At 41.1% G+C, this 26,049-nt stretch overlaps 1 protein-coding gene across 4 annotated transcripts in view; it reads right to left on the bottom strand.

Moving 5' to 3' along the window:
- SSBP3 (single stranded DNA binding protein 3) overlaps positions 1-26,049 on the bottom strand; it is a 171,792-nt gene that overhangs the window by 27,226 nt on the left and 118,517 nt on the right. For all 4 annotated transcript variants that reach the window (XM_082225679.1, XM_082225680.1, XM_082225681.1 and 1 more), the window contains exon 5: positions 21,299-21,388. In XM_082225679.1, the coding sequence (XP_082081805.1) occupies positions 21,299-21,388 (90 nt within the window). The remainder of the gene's footprint in view (positions 1-21,298; positions 21,389-26,049) is intronic.

The raw sequence follows: 26,049 nt of genomic DNA, 5'->3' as shown, positions 1-26,049 counted from the left end.
CCAAAGTAATGCTTAAAACTATGATCAAGGTGTGTAGGACAAATTTGTTTTAGACAGGAGGGAGGTTAAGGCAAGGGACAAAGTGAATTCATGGCCTGTTCTCTATTTCTTTACCACAGTTTAAGATAGCCCTTTATATCTGAACCATCCCTTAGGTGTCCCATTACTTGATGTATATGCTACTAATAAGCATCCACATTGAGATGTTTCTTTTGCAATTGCAGAAGTATGTATGGCAACCAAATTCCATTTGTAGCAAAATGTCACTTAGAAAATGGTTGAGAAGTAGCACTTTGCCAGTTTGGCCACTGTACATTTTTATGCATCGGTATTTCCAAATTAGCTAAAGAAAAGGACGATTATAACAGAAATCGCAAACATTTTTGGCTTGGAGGCACAATTGGAAATCTAATAAAACATCCATTTTACAGAAGGCACTGGTGCTGCTCAGAACTCCCTCCACAAGCAACATGCAGAGAGACCCTATAACCTCCCCACAAAAAACCCCAAGCCCCAGACCCTTCTCCAAAAGCTACCAACTAACCAAACCAAATGCAATTTCTTTAAATTTGGGGGGTGTTTGGTGGCCTTGGAGGGGATTTGAGAATACCACCATGCCCACAAGTGCCACCTGGGGACCCCAGAAGAATACCATGGATAAACAAAGCAAGCCTAATAAAAATTCTGCAAAAGAGAAAAAAAAAACCTGGCAAAACTGTCTTTCTTTATGTCAGTAAGCTACATAACGGTTAATGGCAGACCCACATGTCTTAAAAAGAAAAAGAAAAAAGCAACCAGACACCACTGTAAGATCAGCTAGTTGAAAAATTGCAGGAGATCTGGAGCTTGGATAAGATGTGTGGTTTTTAAACACAATCAATTACTTGGAAATGGTACAAATAACCAATGGATGAAATCTGCAGAATACTTTTCTAAATATTCAAAATATTGAAACTCATAGCAGATTGAGAAGCATATTAGGGAGGATCCCATAACACTGGGAACAGGCAATGGAACGGTACTTGAACGGCAAAGTTGGCAAGTATTATGTGACTTTTTCTGGAGGGCAGTGGGGAGGAGGATAATCTCATTCATTAGAGAGAAGGGAAGGGAGTCTAATGTACATAGGGACTTTTCCCACACAGCCACTCACTATTTCACACTATTTGGCATTAGCCTCAAGGACAGTGGCAAGCCGCTGCCGATTATCACATGCATAGGAGTAGTGAATGGCAGAGCACCTTAACAGGCCGGTCAAGATGTCCATGTTATGCCCAATTTCTTAAAAATGTCAAGTGAAAAGATCCAAAACAGAACGCAAACATCCCTGCCTCAGTTAAGAACCCCCTTTGTGCACCAACTACACAATATAAAACTACTGATCTTTATCTAAACTTAGAACTGTTTTTCCACAGGATGCAACGATGACCACTAGCAAAAACGCTTTTTAAAAGCGTTCCTCACAGATGTCAGTTTTACTAGCCCTAGTTACGACTGGGCTTCCTCATGAACAGGTTTTAGGGGCTGGGGACAAAAAAGCTCATCAACAAGCTCTGCCTGTGCATTTTCAAAGGCACCTGCCTAACTACAACTGCAAGGATGGGGAACCTGTGGCCCATTATGTTGTTGGACTACTGGCTCAGGCTGGAACACAACTTGTAGAAAGCTACATATTCTCCATCTCTGCACTACCGAGAAGAGGAGGCTGGATTAGATGGATTCTTGTGCTGCTTTTAAAAACATGGGTTGATTAACATAGGAACAACTAGCACACCCATATTTTTACCCTTACACAATCATAGAATTGTAGAGTTGGAAGGGAAGCTAAGGATCATCCAGTCGAACCCCCTGCAATGGAGGAATATGCAGTTGTCCCATACGGAGACTGAACCTGCAACCTTGGCATTATCAGCAGCACACCGCCCTCCCCTAAGAAACCCACAACCCCTTGAGTCAAAGCAAAAAGGAGATTTTGCCTTTCGTGGTGTGTCAGGGAACTGCCATCAGAGGCAAGAGGAGAGGTAAGACGCTCCAGTGATGCAGGGGAGGGAACTAGCAAGGAGAGAGAGAGAGCTTCCGCTGGGGAAGGAAATCCAGGGGACACCAGGGAGAAAGGGGAAGCTGAGAGTACTGCAGAGGAGAGGCTCTGAGACTCTTCCAGTGAAATCAGCGGAGAGAGCACAGGACCTCCGCTTGGCACGCCCACGCTGTGCAGAAGGCTTCCACGCAGAGAATCTAGGCGGAGACTTGGCGTCAAAGAATTTCTATGTTGGAGGAAGTTTAGGAGACGCCCACTCACGGATTCTGCCAGTGACTAAGACAGTCGCGTTGTAAGGGCTGTCAAACCAGGGAAAGGTTCAGCTATACTGCTTGGAGCAGTTTGCAGTTTACGCACAAGCAACCCCAATTCCCATTACATGGTGTATCTCCTTTCTGGAGCACCATCATTATACATAGCACTTTAGAAAGTTGCATAAGCAGGATGGGGAGGCAGCCCCTGTTCCCACAGACCTTACACTCTGAGAACAGTGGCATTCTGAAAGAGGTACAGCCTCTTTCTTAGACGCCTGGGAACTGGAAACACAGAACGGGGCTCTCTCCTTCTGAGGACTGATACAACAAAAGCTTAGAACTGGAATTTGAAACTAGGGAACCAACAAAACTATTATTATTATTATTATTATTATTATTATTATTATTATTATTATTTATTTATTTATTTGTACCCCACCCTCCCTGGCCGGCTAACATTATAAAACTAAGACAGTAAACAAAGAACATAAAAACATAAAAACAGGCAATCAATTAGTTAAAGAATAAGTGATATTTCTTAGAAACCCAAACCAGTTGGAAACCAGAAAGGGGGGGGGGGATGCAATGTCCGTCTGCTCTTATCCAGAAACAAGATTCATGCATCATATTATCTTCTGGGTAAGGATAGAGGCACATCTCGGAAGTGGTATACAAAAGCTGAAGTGCAGGAAGCAACGTTTGGTCTCCCTTGGGAGGTGGTGGAACCTCTTCCTTGGAGGTTTTTAAGCAGGGGTTGGATGGTCACCTGTCATGTATGATTTAGTTGAGATTCCTGCATTGCAGGGGGTTGGACTAGGTGACCCTCAGGATCCCTTCCAACTCCACAATTCTATGACCCTGTTGTCATAAGCAGCATTGGACAAAAAGCTTGTTTTTAGGGACCGCTCACCAGATGACCCACAGGCCAAACAAAGGCTAAGCACACATTGTCATTTACTCTGTGCACTCCCACTGGTGTCTGAAGCAGAGTTCACATGATGGTGGCCACAATTCTGTAGTTTGTTGAGAAAGACTGTTGTTTGATGTGTTTCCCCTCGAACCAGCTTCTATCCAATTTGAAAACGCAGGCTGAAGTTACACTGAAGTATGCACAGTTCAGGCAACTGTTGCACATGTGTAGATGACAGGGGTTTGCAGTCGCAGGGAACAAAATATTATAATGCCTATTGGATGAAGACATCTCCACCCCCTCACAAGTGTGTAGAGTAACAGCAAATGCGACTTCAAACACAGCGGGGGGGGGGGGAATGACCCTGCTGCATTTTAAGCCACTAATGTGTACGTTCCCTAATACATAAGAGGAAGTATTAAGGAATACTTAATATATTAAGTATTAATGTATTAAGAAAGCCTTCAAAACTCTGACCTCAAAGGATCCCAACTTATAGGAAACAAAAAGAGTTCTGGACCTTGACGTCTTGGTTTTCTGCACATAAGCTTTCAAACATGTTCTCACATCTATCTTGGGCCATGCCCTCTCTTAACCACCTATGAATAATACAATCAGAGAATTGTAGAGTCGGAAAGGACCCTGGTGCTCCACAGATGTGGTTGGACCATCATCCTTGGCTTTTGGCCATGCTGCTGGGGGCCAATGGGAGCTGTAGCTGAAAACCTCCGGAGGAAAAGGCTGGCACACAGCAAGGTTGCTTGAGCAAAAGATGAAAACAGCTTTTGAAACCTGAATGGTTATAACCTTAGCTTCAAAGCTCTGAGAGCCAATTCCTTTCTTCAGTTATTAGTTTTTCCACAGAAGAGAAGGCAGCCACAAGGGTGTCAAATTTAGGTATACCTCCGTCATCATCAGCAATGTATTTTTAGGAGAGAATACAGTGTGAGAAATTGCTAGTGGTTTTGGTCCCCATGTGGGAATTCCATTGCAGCTTCAGAATCTGTATTCTGTTGGGAAGATGGAAGCAAAATGGCAGTGAGGCTCCTCCATTCCTGCTGCCATGTGATGGCGAAGCAATGGCTATCCATGCAGTTCCCATGGCACCTATGGATGAGTTGGACCTTCACATCTTGTTTCTTCTAGGAGAGAGGAGTTGGACCTACACTGAGCAATTTCTGCAGTTCCAGGAGAAAGTGCTCCTCTCCCTAAGCCAACATCTCAGGCCCAGAAGCCACATTGAGACAACTACTTCCTGCTACTTGACGAAAAAAACCCAAGGGAGAGTAGCTAAGAGACAGAGGAAGAACCAAGAAGCTAAAAACAAAATGAAGAAAATTAGCTAAGGTAAGATGTATGCCGATGCAGAGCTAAGTAGAAATTGCTGCCAAGAATTGCCTAGTAGCCCTAGGCAGGAAGAGGCTAAGAGCAGGGGGTCCCCTCCTCCAAGTAAGTCATTTTCTACTTCTTGCCTCCAAGATCCCAGGTAGGGGACACCTCATTTCCAGAATGTCCCTCTGCCCATATCCAGGAAGTTGCAAAGAGATTCAAGCATGCCCACACTCAAGTGTATCATCTCAAGCATGAAGACCCTTTCTTTAGACTCAGAAAATGTTGTCCTGTGCCTCCTGGAGAGACATTAGAGTGATTCCACTCAAATTACCAGTTTTAATTAAAAAGGGGTCGAAAATCAATTTCTGCTTTTAAACAAAACTGATTAGCAAGTAGGTTATTGCAATTCACAGCAGCAGAGCTTTCCCTAATTCTTTAAACGAAAGCGACTGGCGTTGGAAGGGCATTCATCTAAGCATCAAGACACCCATGGTCCTTTATATGATAACGCCCGCTTTAAACACACACTTTTCCCCACAGGAGATCAAAAAATAATGGTTTGGGCAGGGAATCCCAGTGGTTAATTTAATCCACTTCCAAGATGCATGTGTGTGTGTGTGTGTGTGTGTGTGTGTGTGCGTACGTGCTGGAAGACAGGGGTGTGCTGGAACAACAGCTGAGTGCATGCTGCAAAAAAAAAAAATGAAAAAAAATTGCGAGACATTGTATGACACTCCCAGGAAATTCAAGACTTTGCGAAGCATTTTGTTGGCAAATGACACACAGCAGTAAATTGAATCCTCATGGCCACATTAGCTTGCAAGAGTCATGCTCATGACAGGTATCTCTGGATAATATAACTGCAGATCTACAGTGAAGGCAAGCATCTCTGCAAAAGTGCTGCATGCTCTTTCTTTCAACTTGTTATGCAGCAGTGGGAGGAGCTGGTGGCTTGGGGCTGGCCGAGAAACGGCAACAACAAGGATCTGAAAACATTTGCTACTTCCTGTCTGCTACCCTGGGGCCACTAAAACTGCCTTGCTTGGATATAAAAAAACTGCGGTCTTACAACCCCCTCTCTTCTGGTGCCCCATCACCAGACGACCCCCACCTTCTACCTTTTACAGCCCAGCTCAAGATTCATTTTCTACCTTCTCTTAGGAAAAAACAAAGCAAAAAAAGCCAGACCTCTGGATATTGTTATCTCTGTAAATATTTGCAGATGTTGTAGGACCATGGAGAACTGCAATTCAGCAGAGAGTGAATGCTGGAGTGCTCTCTCTTTCCCCTCCCCCCTTACATACACTCGGTTATAAATCAAGGACTGAAATGAACTGCCTGCTAATGCTGGTTTTAAAGATACAGAATACAAAGAGCCAAGGGAAGCCAAACTGGAATCTTTGGGAAGGAGATGAATGCAGCCAAAGTATCCCAGGGCCTTTGCATATAATCAGATCATTGCAGACCCTCCAAGGGTCCCTATTTTCCAGGGGCATCCCTGATTTAGAGAAGCCACCCCAGTTTCTGATTTGATTCCAGTATATCCCACTTTTTCTTAGGATCTCCCTATTTTTATTGGAGAAATGTTGGAGGGTATGGAATTATCTGCCACCTGAAGGCAATCGTTTGTTTTTTAATGTTTAATGTTTTATTATGTTTTTATACATGTTGGAAGCTGCCCAGAGTAGCTGGGGCAACCCAGTAAGATGTGTGGGGTAGAAATAGTAAAATTATCGTGATGGAATGGAATGTCCCTATTTTCATCAGAGAAATGTTGGAGGCACAGCAAACTATGAATTAGTTTCATGTTTGCTCTGCACAAGGTGTATGTGATCCTTCACAAATGCACTTTGCTTGAAGAGATATTCTATATTCCAAGCGTTTGAGCCACAATATTATGTACCTGGGAAAATGGAATTCTTCAAGCACAGTTGCTTGCAGCTGTGATTTCTGTGGGGAATATAGTCGCACAATTGCTACAAACACTTTCTAGCCATTCTTCATGACAGATACAACATGCATATACACATTTCTGGCCCGCTCCCCCCCCCACTATGTTTTATTTGGTGCACTTAATTTGTCCTGACGTAAAATGCACACTTAAGACACTGGAGTATTCATTCATTCATTTATTCATTCACTCAGTGCATTTATCTCCCACCCAAAGGACCTCAAGGTAGCATACATGGTTCTCCACCTTCCCATTTAATTCTCACCACAACCCTATGAGGAAGGTTAGGCTGAGAGGCCATCCGTGGCTCGGGGTCACCCAGGGAGATTCATGAGTGAGGATTTGAGCCATGGTCTCTCAGGTCCTAGTCCAGGGGTCTGCAACCCACGGCTCCGGAGCCGCATGTGGCTCTTTTACACCTTTGCCGCAGCTCCGGGGCGGATACTAGCGAGGGGAGGAGGCGCATTGTGCGCCCCGAGACTCCCCACTGTGGCGGGCGCTGTACTGGCTGTGACGTCACATGGGGGCGGTGCGTGCGTTAGTCCCGACGTCACCTTCCCGGTTTTGCGGCTCCCAGTTTTTTTTTCTTCGGAAATGGGTCCAAGTGGCTCTTTTTGTCTTAAAGGTTGCAGACCCCTGTCCTAGTCCAATACCCTAACCACCAAAGGAATGGTGAGAGAAGAACAAGCAACTGTGCACTATCATGCAATGAGCTACTTTGGATGGTTTTATCATGGCGTAATCAATAAACGAAGAAGCTCCCCCTGCCTCACGTGCAGCCAAATAGGCCCTCCCTTTATGTGAGATCGGATTAAACCAGGAAGTCTGTAATTAACCAGAGTTTCCCATTCCATTCAAACTTGGAAACTATGGTTACAAGCTTTAATACAAGACAGGATGTTAAACCATGATTTAAAGCGGTCTTAATATCCTGGCTTGCTTCCAAGCTGGTAAGCATAGTTTCTCAGTTGGTACAAAAAGAAGAAACTATGTTCAATTGAAGTCTTCCTGGTTTGTCTGGTTGTGTTGTGATGGGAGGAGTAAAGGGGTTTCATATGAAAGGAAATAGCCTGTTCATACTGGGAGTAATAGTAATACTCCCCCCCCCTGTATTCCCAATTTTCTACAGAGATGGGGAGAGGGGTTGTATTCCACAAAGCCGCTGTGTGGGTAGAGCTTTGTCCCGCCACCTCCCCCATCACCCTCCAATCTGCTCTGTGGTTTCCCCAACTCTCCAGAGTAGATTGGGGGGAGTTGAGGGGGGCACACCGGTTGTGGGGGAGAATGAGAAGTTTTGTTCTATTCACAGAAATTGTTCTTGTCACACATTGACTTCATTGGCGTTAACCCAAAGAAATTATCTCCACAGTTCAGCAGCAATACTAAGCTTATAAGAAGATAGGCTGCTGGGCTCACAAGGTGTAATAGGTGATCATAAACTTTCAGTAATGCAGGAGGTGGCCTTGGACTGAGTCACCCTCATTAACTAGCTCAGAACTTACTGTACTACATTGGATGGGACCAAACAGAAATTTTTAAATATGCATTTCTATAGAACTTTTTACTTTCTCAAAAATGATGGTGTATTTAGATGCAATGTGGTTGTTTAAATACTGGGTTTCGGCTTTCATGAAGCTGAGAGAATGAACAAATCTTAATAGAGCACTTCAAGATAATTTCAATACATTTTTTGCTTCCTTGTAAAAACCACCATTCACTAAACTTTGAAAAAAGCAGAGGGGTATTAAAAAAGAAAGAAAAGAAACTTAACTTTCCCCCCACAAGCCACTGTTATGCATTAGTGGAGTTATAAATCCTGCCAGTCCCAGATGATTAGATGCAGAGAGCACAAGATACCAAACTGTTCAATACTGATTTTAAATGGTTAGCAAGCACTTTCTGTTCTGCTTTTACTTGGGGTTAGAACACTGAAATGTACACCTCAGATATTTTTTTTAAAGTTACTTTACAAATACACAAAGACAGCTCAGTTATGCAGTCTCTCTTGTAATTATTGAAAGTTTTATAGTTTTTTTTTAAATCCCATGTTCTTAAAAGCAACACTCCAAAAAGCAACAGCTTGGCCGCTTGAAAACTTCAGAAACTTAGGGTTCCTATATATCCACCCCCATGACCCTGGCACTTCCATGGAGGTTCTGCCATCCGGCAGATAAAAGAGATGTCATCTAGGAGCAGAGACTTCTGGGTAAGGCTTCCAGCATTTAGGCAGGCCCTGCCTAGGGAAGACTTCTCTTCTTGGTCACCTTTCAGGAGGCAGATGAAGATGACTCTTCTTATAGTAAGTATTATTAGTTGTGAAGTGCCTAAAAATGGGGTGCTGCACAGAACCCATAAAGCAACAGTCCTACTCAATGGGTTCATAATCTAAATTAGACAACAAAAGAACAAGGAAACACAGGGAAGGAAGCCAAACACAATTAAATGCAGGATGCAACTCAACAGGGAGTTCTGTGATCAAGATAAACAAGGATGTCCCTGTTTGTTTGTTTGTTTGTTTGTTTAAAAAGGACCTAGCAATTGTGGGACCCTCCAGATTTGATTAGGACTGTGTTGAGAGAGTGGGGGTGTTAACTGTGCTTCCTCATGATATTCCCCCAATGAAGCCACCGTGCTTCCCTGAAGCCTTCCCCCCAAAGAGATGAACCACGTAGGTACCACAAAGTCCCCTGTAGAGCAAGTAACAGCTTCAGGGAGTGCAATTTGAATCTGGAAAATTATACAGGAGGAGCAGAGTTTAAACTCAATGCATTCACAACCTGTCCCCTTCCCCACCCCATGTCTAATATTAATATGTTTTAAAAAGGCCTAAAATCATAATCATTAATCTATCGTTTTAAGTATAGTTGCAACCATAGGCTATCTAAAATAAATGAAGCTTTTTTAAAAAAGGAGGAAGAGATCCAATTAAATGAATATCAGCTAGGTAAAGAGTTCTATTGATAAGATACAGAGCATAAAGATACGAAACTTAGAAACAGATACAGGGTTTAACAAGCAACAAGAACAAAAACGGAAGAATGCAAAGACTAAAGCGGAGTATATAGAGATATCAAAGATAAGCAGGAGATAAAGAGAACAAATTCATATGAAACAACAGATTCTTGTGAACAGGAACTCCATGTGAAGAAGAGAGAAAAGCAAAGAATCATGATCATATTTACATGCATAAAAATAAAAGGGGTGACAGAGTGCAAACAACAAGTTTAATATACTATGTATATTTGTAGCATAAAGATAAAGGGATCCCTGACCATTAGGTCCAGTCGTGGCTGACTCTGGGGTTGTGGCGCTCATCTCGCTTTAATGGCCGAGGGAGTCGGCGTACAGCTTCCGGGTCATGTGGTCAGCATGACTAAGCCGCTTCTGGCGAACAAGAGCAGTGCACGGAAACACCATTTACTTTCCCACCAGAGCAGTACCAATTTATCTACTTGCACTTTGACGTGCTTTCGAACTGCTAAGTTGGCAGGAGCAGGGACCGAGCAACGGGAACTCACCCCGTCGTGGGGATTCGAACCGCCGACCTTCTGATCGGCAAGTCCTAGGCTCTGTGGTTTAACCCACAGTGCCACCCGCGTCCCTTTGTCTAACCCTTTGCATATTTATTCAGAAGTCAATGCCACTGTATTCAATGCAAGCTGTACAGTACCACAGCCAAAAAGAGTAATATGATAGATAATCCAACCAGGACCAAATTAGAGAACCCACCGAGGTACAAGTAGAATCAACGAAAGGATAGACCAGGATACCTTAAAGTCTGCCTGAGACAGATGGAGGCCAAACAACCATGCCTGAGCCCTTCAGTGGCAGCATTGCCGGAGGAATCCTGTTATGTTCAACTGTGTGAACAAGGCCCACTTGGCATCTAGAGGAAAAGGGGCCCTGAGTGTGGCTGGGCCAGCAATGTGGACTGTGCTGCTGGTGGAAATCCATGCTTGTTATTCTGAGTTACATTTCGAAGGCCTTTTCAGTTGGATGAATATTTGTTATGTGACTGGCCAGTTCTTTATGAAAGTTTTTGCTCCCCTATATTTCTTAATATATTTGCTGTACACTGCTTAGATGTTTTCTATATGAGTTCGCGAAACACAAATATTTTTAATGATAAATAAGCAAACAAGGAAAAGGGGAATAAAGGAATAAAAATTAAATGGCAAGTTCTGCAGCTTGTGGCAAAACAAGAGGTGCTAACACCACCCGTAAACAAAGGAACAAGAGAAGAGTCTGACTTGAGCAGAGGCTATGAGGAAGCACCAAAAGATTAATAAGAAATGACAACAGATCAGAGATAGAAAAGAATGAGTGGAATGTGCAACAAAAATGTTGCAGTGTTTTAGCCAGCCAGCCAGCCAGCCAGCCAGCCAGCCATACCCTTTCCTAGGGCACTCCATTCCACTACCACCAGTAGTCAGCATTCTGTGGCCACTGGGCAGACAGAGTCCTCAATGGGCTATTCTGGGGCTTCCCTTCCTTTATATTGTGAACCACCCTGAGATTTTCAAATGAAAGGTAGTATATAAATTTAATAAAAAAACAAAATAATAATTAGTAGGGTTTTTTTTAAAGTAAAAAAACCCTATTTCTGCAAACTGGTGTTTCCCTGAGCCTGCTAATACTACTCTCTTGTGCAAGAGGTGACGCCTCTTCGACTCTGTTGTTATTATTTGGGATACTGTCACAATAGACCTGATAATTAAGGTAAATGACTAAATCTTTCCCCTTTGCTCTGTTCTGGGGGCTCTCCTGACCCCTGCCTGAGCCAATTTAGGGGGCATGCAGGGGGAAGGAGAAGGAGAAAGCCCTATTGTGCAAACTGAAGTCTGTATACTGGGCTTCTACTGATGGGACTGCTTTCAGGCATCCCCATGATGTTTTGGGACTACAATTCCTAGGTGAATCCCAGCCTAAAAAACCAGAAATTTGAGGTATCCGCATATATTGGTTGGTGAGGTGAAGAAAAAGAACTATTAAGTCAGAGATGGAGAACCGATATTGTTTTATTATAACTCCCATCATTCATGGTTGTTGCCTAGGCTGGCATTAGAGTTGGAGTTCAACATCTGGAGGGCCACAGGTTCTAGTGGAATTAGTACACAAAGATGAAAACAAGAGAAGATAATGACTGCAAAAACAAGGATACCGTTCAATGAAGAAATAATCAATAGCAATGGAGGAGGAAGATCAAGAAGAATAACAGATAAAGGAAAATTAGTTTAATTAGTTAAAGAAAGTAAAATAATTTGTTGACTAGTAAAATTACAGAAAATAAAATTATAACACAGCAAAACAACACTACAATCAGGCAATTTAGAAGAAACTGGATTATATTTAGGCCAACAAGGAAGAATCAAGAGTAGATTGTTGCGCTTTTTTGTTAACTGGAGAAACAAAAAGCAGGCCTTTCCCTCCTGATTAGGTTGTTCTTGAACTAGAAACTCTACCCAATGATTTTATTACTCTCTGCTGCTTATTTTCATTAAGTTTTTACTGTTGCAGTGTTTTTATGAATTTTATGTGCTTTTAATTCATGTTTTATTTCTTTTGAAAGCCACTATAGGAGCTGTGCTAAGAAAAAAGTGGGTGAGGAGGTAATCCTAAAATTTAAAATAAAATAAGAGGAATATCCCAGCACTACCTGAAGTTTTGAATACAATCCGGAATATATATTGCTTTAAGCTTTATGTTCACCTTGCTACGAAAATAGCTTTGACTTCATATTTCTTTTGTTGCATATTATTTTCAAATAATTTATCAAGCTTAGCAAGTTGAGATTCTTGTATTGCAGGGGGCTGAACTAGATGACCCTCTGGGTCAACTTCCAACTCTACAATTCTATTGTATGATTCTATCATTTCACAACAGCGTGAAATCCAGCCACACTACCATAATAATTGTGCAGAAAGCAGCAGCCACAGAGATTTGTGACTTTGTGACAGAGTCCACTGGGTAACACTGACCACAATGGCGTCCAACTGTATAACCCAATAATATTCTTAGGTCAACAGTGTGTTATTGGCGGTTTCTCCAAATAAAAGGGAAAGCGGTTTGCACTCTGAACTCAAGTGACCAATTCACCATATTTTAAATAGCTCATATTGTTTTGATTTCAAATGTTTGGTGCTCATGGCAAAACGGCTGCTTCTTTCTGAAAAATAACTGGATTCCACCCCTACCATATGTACCTTCTTCTCAGCTGCTCTGGTGTGTGTGACCATAGTGTAGCCGAATAGCTAAACAAGGAAACAATAGCATTTTATTTTCTTCAAGGAATAATACTGATAGGAAAGGGTTAATCTAATGAGGATCTGGCAGTGCATATGTCTAATACCATTAGTGCTAAGATACTCAATAGTGGCATAGCCACCAAAGGGAGGAGTTTGAATTACATTTATTTTTTAACACACCCCCACACCCAAGTGTTATTTGGTCATATATCATTTAGCTACTAATATTTTTTCTAGATTTTTTTTTCCTTTCAGCCTGGATGGTTTTAGTAACCTTAATTAGAGGGGATATAAAGAAAAACACATGAGCATCCCTTTAACAAATACCATAGATCTGTATATTATTTGTTATTGTCACTTAACTAAATTAAAGTTCCCCCCCATTATGCAGCTCAACACAAAGCTATTAAAAATAGTTGCCATTATCGGGAAAGCGAATACACAGGTCACAATCACACATGTGGCTACATTTATATATTTCAGGTGCAATTTTGCCACAATAGATCATGTTTTAGGGGGAAATGGTGGGCTTTCCATAATTTTTCAAGCACAGCCAAAGAAGATTGTGAGAACACCAACATGGAGCAATCCTCACCCCGTTGCATGGGCCCAATGAGGTATTGACAACATAAACTTTGCAAGACGAATATGCTCCATTATTTTTTGTTGTTGTTTGCTACACATTCCAGAAGGAGAAAATGCATTCAAATTTTAATCTGATGTAATTTTCAGATGCTAATGGAAAATTATACTACTAATACTTTATTGGAGAAATTCTAGAATCCTTCATAAAAGCATACAGGGTTGCATTCAAGAGACTTCTGTACTTTAGTAGGAAACACAACTAAGATTAAAGAGGTATTTTCTACACCAGAAGATAGCATCATCTCCCCCCTACTTAAGAACTCCACAGTTAATCATGACAACATTAGCAGTAGGTGAGATGAATATTAAAAAGCACCAGGCCCTTGCATTGCTTTCCCAAGGATTAATGTTTTGCTCTCAAACCACATACACGACACTAGGAATGCAAACACATTTTAGAGTCCTAAAATGACAGGCAACTAAGAAGGAAAATATAGAAGTCTGTGGTTTGTCGTGCCTCTGCCTCCAGGTTTAGCTCTTACAGAGGAACCAGTAGCAAACACAAGGCATTAATGGAATTCAGCTGATCATACCTTAATTACCACTCAGCTAATAATAGATACCCATAAGAATAAGGGAAATCCCAACATGTTGATCAAAGCTACAAGGTTGTCCATGCTGGGAGAGGGATTCTATAAAATAAGGTTGCTCTGCTGCTAAAAGCATAAATTTTGCTTAGCAGAATCAGTTACAGCCTTATTCTTAAAAACTCAAGATATTCTACCTGCATGGTGTTTCCTTCAGCTCAGACCATCACAGTGATACCAAAATGATAGGACAGGACTATCTGTTGGCTGAGTGTGGGGTGTCCACAGTAGATATTGGGAACGACACTAGACTTTGTGCCATGGAACTAGACCAGCATTCTCCACCTGGTGCCCTCAAGATATTTTTTACTACAACTCCTATCATCTCTAACCATTTGCCATGCTGACTGCAACTGATGGGAGTTGTAGTCCAAAATCCCTGGAGGGCACGAGGTTGGGGAAGTTTGCTCTAGATCAAGAAGAAAAGCTCTTAACGAAATCAACATTCTGCTTTAAAAGTTTGGGAAACCAGTTGATGAGTTGCATCTAAATCTAAACCAACAATTTCTTGTTGGGACCTCATAACTTTGTTCTCCTTCCCGGAGCAAAGTCGTTTTTCCACTTCAGGCTGTCTAGTGAAGATTCCTAATTTTGGAGGAAAGAAGGTGATACAAAGTAATGGCGTTGGAAATTATTTTGCCTCCAACTGCTCACTTTAAGAATCTAGGAGATAATGAGAAGCTTTGCAAGTCTCAGGTACCTTGTCACAAACATCTTTCAAGGTGGCAGACAAAATTTTATTTAATAAAGCTAACTTTCAAAAAAACGGTCACATTGACAGGATAGGAAATCAGGGGTCTTGCTACAGCAAGCTGTCCTAGAAGATGAATGAACACAAAGCATAACCACCAACCTTTTCATTCATAGTATTTATTGCCCTCAGGCTGCTGAGGATGTGGGTGGCGCTGCAGTTTACACTGAGCCTCTTGGGCTTGCCGATCAGAAGGTCGGCGGTTTGAATCCCCGCGATGGGGTGAGCTCCCGTTGTTTGGTCCCAGCTCCTGCCAACCTAGCAGTTCGAAAGCACATCAAAGTGCAAGTAGATAAATAGGAACCACTCCGGCGGGAAGGTAAACACCATTTCGGTGTGCTGCTTTGGTTTCGGTGTTCTGTTGCGCCAGAAGCGGCTTAGTCATGCTAGTCACATGACCTGGAAAAACTGTCTGTGGACAAACGCCGGCTCCCTCGGCCTGCAAAGCAAGATGAGTGCCGCAACCCCAGAGTCGTCTGTGACTGGACTTAACTGTCAGGGGTCCTTTACCTTTACCTTTTTTTACAGGCTGCTGTAAAGATGATTAAGCTAAGGAAATGAAATGGGCAGTAATTTGAAATGTGCAGTATTCCTAAGTGTTATTATTATAGAAAAAGGCACAGAAAGGGTTTGACTTTGAAAAAACCTAAGAACAGATAGATTGAGAAGGGTACTTCAAAGGTAGCAAAGAACCTGGGTTAGAACAGGTGCTTGAATGAAACTATTTTACTAGCAGATCACCTGCTGAAAGCGGTATGTGTGAGTCCCAAGCAGATCCATTCTGCTGAATTTCTTAAGCACAACTGGGACTTGACTTTAGAAGCTATTCAGCTCACCCACAACAAACAGAAGCAAGTGCATTGTCAAGAGGACACTGGAAAGATTTATAATTTCACATTTCCCTATAAATAGGAATTAGGTTGAAGGGGGGAAATACTTCTGCAGCTGATTAAAGATGGGAAAACATTTTAATCTATGTAAATTGTTTATTTTTTTTAGAAGCCATTTGAAAGTCAATACACATGTTTAAAGGAGTCTTGCAATAATAAACATCTAAAGTTATGGAGTGTGAGTATGTGTATGTGTATGTGTATGTGTATGTGTATGTATGAGTGTCTGTCTGTCTGTCTATCTCAACTGTATTGATTTTACTTAAATAATACAAGTTTATACAATATCCTGATATGTTATTGTAAGGGCCCAGCATTCAAACAAAGAAAGCTGTTTTACACTGTCAGGCCATTGGTGCATTTGGTCACTACTGCCTACTACACTGAGTGGCAGCAATGCGCCTGAATTTCAGGTGGTCAGCATTCCCCGGCGTACCTGAAGTGGCTGAGGTTTCAACCTGGGACTTTCTGCATGTGAAGCACGTGCCATTGATGATAAGCATTATTTTTTTTAAAAAATGTGGCAGATTGAGAAAAAACACGGTAACTACTATTACTGGTCCACTAATGTACTGTACTGCAGAAGCTTATGAGTAAACAATGTCACGATGTCTACTGATTCACGTTAGCTGACTGGTTTTATTCAGGTACTGCTAAACATACAGCTTATTTCGTTTAGAGACTAAGAAATGGTTTAATGACTCCAATGTAGTGTTGACATCCATAGCCTCCTCACAAAACACCCATTAGAAGTGTTCTGAAACCTCAGAAAGTGATGCTTCCCAAGCCAATAATCAGAAAGGCTCATCTTTCAAGCCACACTGCCTTCACAGAGCAACCTGCTTTCAGGCCAGAGGGGTGGTTTTCCTAACTCCCAATGCTGTGCAGATGTCTCTGATTGGGCTCTAATTCAACATTTGTTGTGGGCAGCAATCCAAGTAAGCCAGGGCCAATTAAAAAACTGCATCTGTATGGCGACACTTCATGCAGGCAGCCACAACCTTCTGAGGTTCGCTCCCAAATGCATGGAGAATCTCCAGAGTAGTAGCTCACGAAAACATGCAAGTAAAGGCAATGGCGATACCCCTCATAATGCCAAAGGGCTGTCCCTGCTCCCCACCATTTCCAGTATTCTAAACAGCCATGCATAAGTGAACCAAAGTGCTACAACAGTCCTGCCGTCCGCCCCGTCCCCCCTTTGTGACCCTGCTGCATTCTGGGATACCACCTGGGAATTTATTTGCAAGGCTGCGGAACACCCTTTGTGGCAACTCCCAAGGAAAGATTTGAAAAACTGGTGCGAATGTGTGACATCTTGGTAAATAAAGAGGACTCCCCCCCCCCACTGGGTCTGAAAGACCCCAAAGCCTAGAAGGGAAGGCTTTTGTGCTCCATTGTAAGTTTGGGGAAACAACCATCCCTCCTTCCAGTCAGAATTGTTAAGCAGGCAATTATCTACAGCCACTGTGGTAAGAAAGGAAATCCTGCCAAATGAAGATGGTGAAGATGTGTCTGTCAACAGCACTTCCAAGAGTGTTTACATAGGAGAGGCTGGAAGGGTATAGCCCAACAATATTTTCAATTTCAGCTGCATTTTCTTGTTTCTCCCCTGTTGAGATACTGCAACAATTTTTCAAGTGTTAAATAGCAAGGACTGGCATTTCATTCTATGGTGATGTGGTCCATCAGACCCCAAAAGGCTAAAGTAGCAGAAACAAAATTGAAATAATCATACAGTGTTTAAATCCCCCAAATAAAATTATTCTCTGCACATCAGTTCCTTAAACTAGATCAAGCCAGTCACCATTATAAAACAACCTATGTGAAACTCGATTTCTAAAGACGGGCCGCTTGAAAATTACAAGCAAGAACACACACTTAGAATTAATGTCCAAGCTGAATATCAGTTCCATTGAAGAAATCATGTGAATTTCACTCAGGTATGATACACACTTGTTCCATTTCAGTGTGTATACATGTGGCAGGAAGCACCAATTTCTGGCAGGTTCCCAGGGTGACTAACAACTGTGCACACATCATGTGTAACTGCATGTACCTCCCTGAATGTCATTTCCGGCAGGGGCGTGATCTGTATCCATGTAGAGGATCAGGCTTATGCAATTCAGCTCTTAATCTTGCCTTTCCCCCCACATTAATTTCATTTCTGCTTTACCAACAGGATTATAAACTAGTAAACAAATGTAGCTAGTTAGCATGGGAAAATGCAGGGAGTCAAAGCTCAATAAAATGCAAAAGTGCTGAGGAACACCATCATCGGCTGGCTCCCAAGGTCTCAATGCATTAGGGGGCAGTGTAGGAACACAAACTTGATAGTGCTTTGTTATGGTGCATCCCTCGCTAACTGCTGATGCATAGCTAAAACAGCAACAGACATTGATTTATGTTCAACTTTCCATTTCATCAGAGAGATTTTTCAAAATGCTACACACAGAGTTCAAAAATCAGCAGGAAAATACACGGCCACCAAGTGTACAGCAATAGCCGTACACAAAGAGCCTGAAAGAACACATAAGGTAACTGAGCATTGCTAGAAAACTCAAAGCACATATAGAATCTCAATTTCCAATCCTCGCCACCCTCTCCAGAGCAGGGTTAGGCAACTAGATAAGAGTCTGGAGCGTTCAGTGCACCTTACACCATAATGTAAAAGACAACACATGCCCATCTTTAACTGCTGCAAAAGCCTGCCTTATCTCTGGAGGAGGTGCGGACTGGTTACTAAGGAAGGCCCAGTATCGGCAGCTGGCACTGTTGGGCATTTGCTAGGGCCCATGGGCTGGCAAGCAGTCCACGGATGATGGCTGACAAAACCCTGAAGTGACCACTTTTCCAGGGAGGAAGCGGAGCAGTTGGCCATCTAGCAGCCTGCCCTGTTCTTCTGGGGAAATGGGAGGGAGGTAGTCGGGCGAGCAAGTGGCCAGTACTTGGTGGCTGATACACTTCCTTCTCCTTCACTACCAGCCCGTTCACCTGCCTTTTCTAGCTGGGGGCAAAGAGAAAGGAGAGAAGCAGCCTCCGCTATCAACACTCTCAGGCTAACAGGGCTGGGGAGGCTCCGCCATATACTGAAACCCTCCATTTGTGAATTTGGAAAACTAAACTAAAGGTGATAAAAAGTTGAATTGTTTGTTATATTTCTGTCTTTTGGACATTTTGATTTGCAAATGTTTTGAAGCCAAAGGGTGCAGCTTCTGACTTCCTTTTATTTAAAAAATGGGTTTTCTTTGTGACCCCCCCCCCCGGCAAAGAAACTGCAAAGGGAAACATAGATAGTTATAGCTGTATTCTCTGTCACTGGTCTGCAGACCCGCTTGACCTCAGGCCAGACACAAGAGCAGGCATTGTCAGCCGAGCAGTTGCTCTTTTCTCCTGCCCTAGTTACAAATACAGAAGTTCAAGCAATATCCTTCGTAACCTGGAAAGGACCACATTGGTGTGGTGTGCATGTCATGTTAAACCAAGGTTTGCTCTTGGCTTATCACTTCCTGTATGTTTGTTTGGAGGCAAACAATTCACAAGTCTGGGTTCACAATGAGTCACATTTGGGGGCAACACAGCAGCAGCAGCAGCAGCAGCGGAGGAGGAGGAGGAGTTAAGCACCCGTGATCTCAGCAGCATGTACCAGCACACTGCTCATTTACATTAAACTATAGTTTACTTTAACTATAGGTTAATACAGGGCTCCCAATATGGTGCCCATGGGCTTCTATGTGTCTGCAGAGGACTTCTATGGTGCTGAAATCATGTCATCATCTCTGCGCAGATGAAAGCAGGCTCAAAAGTGTGTCTGGTTGAACCCTGAATTTAGATTTATACTTTCTAAATCTTATTGCTGATTTTTTTATTTGTACTATGTATCTCTGCCCCAGCACATTCAGACAGAGGGGCAGATTATAAATACCTTTAGTGAATTTATATATATCCCAAATCAAAATGGCCAATACTGTACCATCTAATTGATTTACTGCTTAAAGGTTCAGCACAGTGTCAGCTTGTTGAACTGTTAAGTTTGGAATACTTGCCCCCAAACAAACAAAAATCCTCTGAAAAACATTGACAAAAGAGGATTCTTTCTATCAAACAGACTGAAATAAAAATCTATGTATGCTGTACCCAAGGCATACGAAACTTGAATTGCTGGCAGATGTTCCCATCTCACATCTTCTTTCACTTATTTCCACCAATATAAAAAACTCGCTTAAGCCTCTTTTAGTATCTCAGAACCAAGAGATTCTCTTTTTCCAAGTACGCACATGTCCTACAAATATATTACTCATTTTTTTAAAAAAATTAATACAGCAGGCTAACAAGCCCCATCCACAGAATTAGTAGTTTTAGCATCGTAATCCAGACCATATAACTTTGATAAAAGTATTCATCGCTCAATACTTTTTTCTTGCACACAGTCAGTAACTCAAATAAGGTAAGACATACTTCCAGACTACAACCAATATTCATAACTTTTCATAAAAGATTCTTGCTGATATGTAGCTCTGAAATACTAAAATGAACGTAACTACTGATGACACTGGTAATCAATTAAACCTATGGCTTAATATTCACGTGTCCCTTTTTAATTGACTATTGCCACTCATTAGGATGAGGTATCCCAGTGTTTGTGAATTTAAGAAGGTGCTATCCTTCATGGTTACAGAGATTAAAATGTATACATACTAGTCACAATATGCCAGGTTACAAGAAATAAAACGGCAACAAACTAAACTTGCTACTTATTAGATCTTATGAATTCTATTGCTTTAAAAATATTTTTAATGAGTTGCCAGAAGTTTACAAATATTGGGGATTAGCAGTTGCAAACTTAGATCATGTAAGTGCTGGAAATCCTGTGCCTATGTGTAACAACAAAACCACCACCATCAATGTGTGGCTTATATTAACTGCATCCTGCAGCTCCCCAATGTATCCAACATGGCCCATGAAGGAAGCTCAATTTGCCCAGCCATAACATAACACAGAGAGGAGGCATTTTGAAGAATTAAAACCTGTTAAAAATCCTGATTGCTTGAAAATCACTGTTAAACCCCGTTCTCTTGTTTCAACCATAAATGTCCTTCACCTTAGGTGTTGCTCACAAAACTATTACTCGGAAATCACATAAGGCTAAAGGGAAACTTTGCTAAAAGAAGGGAAATTTCAAGGGGAAATGAACTCAACTCCAACAGGCAGATATTGAGATACTGGCTTTCTCTTTCATTGCCATGACAGGCTGGATGGGTTTCTGCCTGTGGCGAGAGCTTAAAGCTGGTTTTGTTAAAAGATTTCAGTGATGGCAGTTGGAAAAAATCAAGTGGTTAACCAGAAGGAAAAGAAGAAGAATCCAAATCCTGAATGTTTTGAATTACACACAAGCTTGTCATGACCATGACCAACAAATAAATAATTTTTTTAAAAAGCAGATTTGGAAAATACTGAATTGTAAAAAAACAAAACAAAACGAATCTTGCTTTCCAGACCAGAGAAAGCTAACACATACACACTGCAAAAACAAAGGTTAAGGGAAACCAAGCAGAATATTACAGCTAATTGGGTACTTCTGGCAGTTTTGTTTAAAAAGTGTCTCTGAGACTATGATGCATCTGTAAACTACTTAAGAATCCATTCATGCTCATGCATGCAGCAAACAGCAACAAAAGTCAGGAGAGCCAATTCTTACCTGAAAGAAACCTGGAGGAATGGGTCCCCCTGGCATTCCATCATTTGGAGGAATGTTTCCAAGTACTGGACTTGGTGCTGCAGCTGCACTCTGTACAAAACAAAAAATATATACATATAGATAAACAGCACTGATTTCAGGTCAGCTGAAAAGGAAGTCAACACACATCTCACGGCTCCATCAATTAGCACATAACCAATAACCAATACCATCATCATCAAGCCTACCCAAAGGAAATCAAACACTTCGCATTGTAAGAATGTGCCATTAAGACTAATAGAATGCCAATGGCTGCCATTCAGATTAATGTGCAACTGGGAGTCTGGTTCTGTCATCAAGCAAACTTGTGCAAAAAAAACACTTTTAAGGCGCTGTTAATGGCAGTAACTGCAGCAGGTTTCAAAGCTAAGCCACCATACTGAAATTCCCAAAGCGCACCCACAGTCAATGGAGGTGGCAAACTCCTATGTTTTGAGCAGAGGGTGTGCACAAACACAATCTGATACTTCTGTTACATCTGGGGTCTTCTTCAGTGTAAGACATGGTTATTCATCCAATAAATAATGAGTTATCAGCCATCCCACTTGTTCTTGTTATAATTAAAAAACTTCATGAATATAAATTCCAGTTGCCAACATCCTGAGAAGTGTCTAGATGTCTGCTTAAACATATGAATGTGTATCTGTGGACTGGGGCACATATGAAAGTCCCATCCGCACTGTCCCAGTGTGGGCTGTCCTGTCCACTCAGTTCCTAGCCTCTCCTGTGCTGATGTTCTCATGTGCTCATGCTCAAGCAAATGTGAGTAAAAGCCCCTGCAGACATTTCCTGCTCTGGAAAAATATACTAACCCCCACAATTCGCAATCTCATCTAAATGTATCAGAAGCTGGAAATGTTCATTTCTGCTTCATAAAATATGAGATTTTGTAGTGAATATTTCAAGCAAAGCAAAAAAAAAGTGTTATGTGTTGGTTTTTTATTAATTAATTTTTTTATTGGAGATTTAAGATATGCTTTCATTGTACAGTATGACAATGCAAACAGCAAGTATTCCCATTCAGAAGCACAATTTTAAAAATAAACAATCCAGATTTAGAATAAATACAAATCAAAATAACTTAAATTGTTTTCCAGATATGTATATTGGCAAGTGATCAATATATAAAATCAAACTTTTAATAAAACAATCACAATGTTAAAAAATATGGGGGGGCCCGGAGAGAATAAATAAGGTATAAATCAACCAGATCCATTTGTACGCTGGCAATGGGCACTGCCCATGTTATTTAATATTTGTATAAACCACAAAATCATACCAAACAGAAATAAATTTATCTATCTTATTCTGGCCTTTCAAAACATTTAGTTTGCAAGTCCATTTTTCCAGTAAAACTATATCCCATATTATATGGGACCAGTACTTTATGGTGGTCTCTCTAGTGTCAAGCTATGGGTGCCATGTAATTGTTAACTTCATACCTCTTCCTTCCTTCCAAAGCAGCACAGGGCAGGCTTTTTGCCTCAAAATCACCCTACCAGGTAGGTTTTGAGGTATGCCCAAGGCCACCCAGAAAGCTTCATAGCTGAGCAGGGAATATGAATCCGAGTTTCCCACATCCAAAGCCAACATTCTAGCCACTTCACCACACTCTGGCACTCAAGTTTCCTTCTCCTCCCACAAATTCTGACCTTTACTTTAATTCCCCAGATTGTCCTCATTTGATCTTTGGCACTATTTTATGAGGTTTATATGGGATTTGGGGGTAAAGGCTTGCCCATTAATAGACCCCAATGTAATTTCTTAATCATATCTGGAATTATACTAACCAAACCAAGTAATTTTGTAAAGAACAAGCCTAGCAGCTTCCTAGTTAAAGCAAAAGTAACGGCAAAAGTTTGGTTTTGCTTGTTCCCTCCCCCCACTTTTACTAAACAAAGTGAAGTCTATACCAAAGATGAATCATCACCCATCACCCATATTGTGTATATAGTCAGCACAACTGTTAGCATTGACTATTTCACTTTCTATTTTTGAAAGTGAAAAGGATGCCAAGTAGCAAGACAATATTTGAGCCATAAAGGAAAAGGCATGAAACGAAAGCTAGTGTAGTTGAGGGCACAGAATGTAATTTTTACATAATCGACAGCAGCATAACTATGGAAATAAGAACCTATTTGCCATTTCTAAGCCACCAATCAGCTTCAGCTTTTCATCTATGGAGTTAAAAACACCACAGATTTGTGCACCCTTAACTAGCTCATGACTCTTGTGCTTGCACAAAGCATTAAAGAATGGTTTCGCATTATGAGGATAAGCAACAGTGAGCCACAGACTTGTGCACTCCCCATCCTCCTCAGGCAGCTGCAGCTCAACTTCATATGCTAAACCATGTTTGTGCAAACTTGGGTGTTTGCCAGTTTTTTGCTCTAAAAGAGGATAAAGAATCCTTCCCTCAAAATGCACCATTACTGACTTTCAGACAGAAATTAATCGGTCATCACCTGTATTCTGTCTCTGTCTGTGTCTGTCTGTCTCTGTATTGGGGGTGGGGGGAGATTTTTACATACACACAAGAGGAAAAATAATTTAGCTCAGGAGGAGATGCAAAGTTCCAATATATCACATGGTTCAGACTTCCACTGGGTAGAAGAAATGGAAAGGCTGAATGCAAAAAGCATTAAAATGTATGGGATTCCATTTTTTACTATCGTCCTTACACACCAGATCAGTAATTCTTATACACTGGTAACATTTGTCTGAAAGAAAGCCTCTCCTTACAGCATTTGTTGACCACCCTAAGTAATTGACAGAAGGTCTTTATTCCTTAGAAAGAGACATATTCTGCTTTATAGACATAATTAAGCATAGCCATTTTCTTTCTCTTCAACAACTTATGACCAAAATTCTGGGATTCAAGGTGTATTGGTATCAGTTATTCCAGTCCAACAGGTGCAGTATTTTTGTCAATAAAAATAACATTTGACATTCATTAAAGTGCACACATTTACCATTTATGTGCTTGTATACTGAAAGTCCTGTCCAGGTAGTGCAAACATTTCAGTTTAATATCTAACTAATGCTGGCAGAGCTGTAACAAACCACAAATACATGGTGGTCATGTTTGGCTGTTTACATTTTTGGATAAAACGTGTTTGATGTTGCAAACACCTTCGCCAGACAATCATAGGACCCTGGAGCAACATTACAGGATATCCTCCCAGGGCACCAAGCAGAAGCAGTATGCAATCAACTACTCATCACCTTTCGACAGTTGCCAAAGTAGAAATAGCTATATACTGCCAAAGTCAAAAACTACTCAATGTTAAATTTTGGTACAGAAAGATATGGGAACATCTCATCTTGGGCAAACTGGCACACCAAGTAAGATTTTCTAAGAATGGTTTAAATCAATAGTATTGACCCCTGGTATCCATGTATAATAAATGCAGGGAGGTCACTCCTGAATTTAGCTTGACTAATATTTACCAAATAATTATGCACTATTTGAAATATTGAATCCTTGTTTTTGCTTGTCCAGGTTCATCTCTCCAATTGTGTAGTTATTAATTTTTTCTTGTGTTTTTAAATTTGTTTTTAAAAATCCATTATTTAAAATCTTAAAACAAAAAAAACCTTTCAACAGGGTCATTTGTAGCTCCTTTGCCTCATCCTGCTAGGATGGAGTAGCAGCAAAGTGTCAGAAAAGTTTGTCCTTTCTATTTTCAGTTCCACACCAAAAGCTACTAGGAAAAGAAGGAATGCCTTTACTGTGGCACAATGGGATCCGAATAGGTGCCCTTGTATTACAAATAGAACAATTCTAATCACCATACTAAGATAGGCGGAATCTACACACACATAAAAAATGTTGTGAAAATGCTTTTTGAAAAAAGTTTTGAAAAACACATTGAATTTGTCATGGCTCACTGTCGCCATCTAGTGCCACATTTGTATACTGCACTTTACAACACACTTAAAACGTTTTTATTTGCAGCTGTATAGCTGAGTCCATAGACACTTTCAATACTAATCCAATACAACCATCTCTGCTGTCCCCAAAAGTATTTTTCCTCCCAAAGGACTGATCAAATCTGCTGACAAGTTGTACACAAGACACTTTTGAACCATTAACTGTAAGCTTGATTTAAAGGAAATCTGCAAGACTTTCTATATATTTCCTGTACACCTTTTTCCTTCTTCCTTACCAGGTATAGAGGAGGTTCTTTCAGCTGGGGATGGGAGATGGAGTAGAGGGGAAAAATATGTTTTTTAAAGCTTTATTATAAATTCAAGTATTACTGGTTTTGGAATGCTAATGGATAGTGAATAATCTAGTGGAATATCAGAAGCACAAAGTACAGGAATACTGATCAAGAAGGGAAAGGGTTTTAAAAATCAATGGTGATTTCAGAAACACCTGGAAGAAGTGATCTTCTGGTGGGGTAGGGATGCATGCAAAAACTCCTAGACTAAATTAATGGCCAAGAAAAATTATTACCCCAAGTGTGCATATTTGTATGTGTTTTAAGAAAAGGGAAGGGTAGGGGGAAAAGGTTGTAAACCAGCTGGGGGACAGTAAAATAATAAAGCAGGCACTCTTTTTACATCATAAAGTTGGAAAGACAGGGAAACAAGCATAATTTCTCATTCCTTTGTAGGCCATCTTAAAAGAGCAAGCAGAAATTTTATTCTAAGGCCACTAAACATAGTGTAACTTCTCTGTAAAGTGAATGAATGGTCTTAATGAA

This window comes from Podarcis vaucheri, assembly GCF_965113315.1.
Source record: "Podarcis vaucheri genome assembly, chromosome: 6".
NCBI classification, from domain to species: domain Eukaryota; kingdom Metazoa; phylum Chordata; class Lepidosauria; order Squamata; family Lacertidae; genus Podarcis; species Podarcis vaucheri.
Note: the sequence above shows the minus strand (reverse complement) of the source record. Positions and strands in the feature narration are given on the sequence as shown.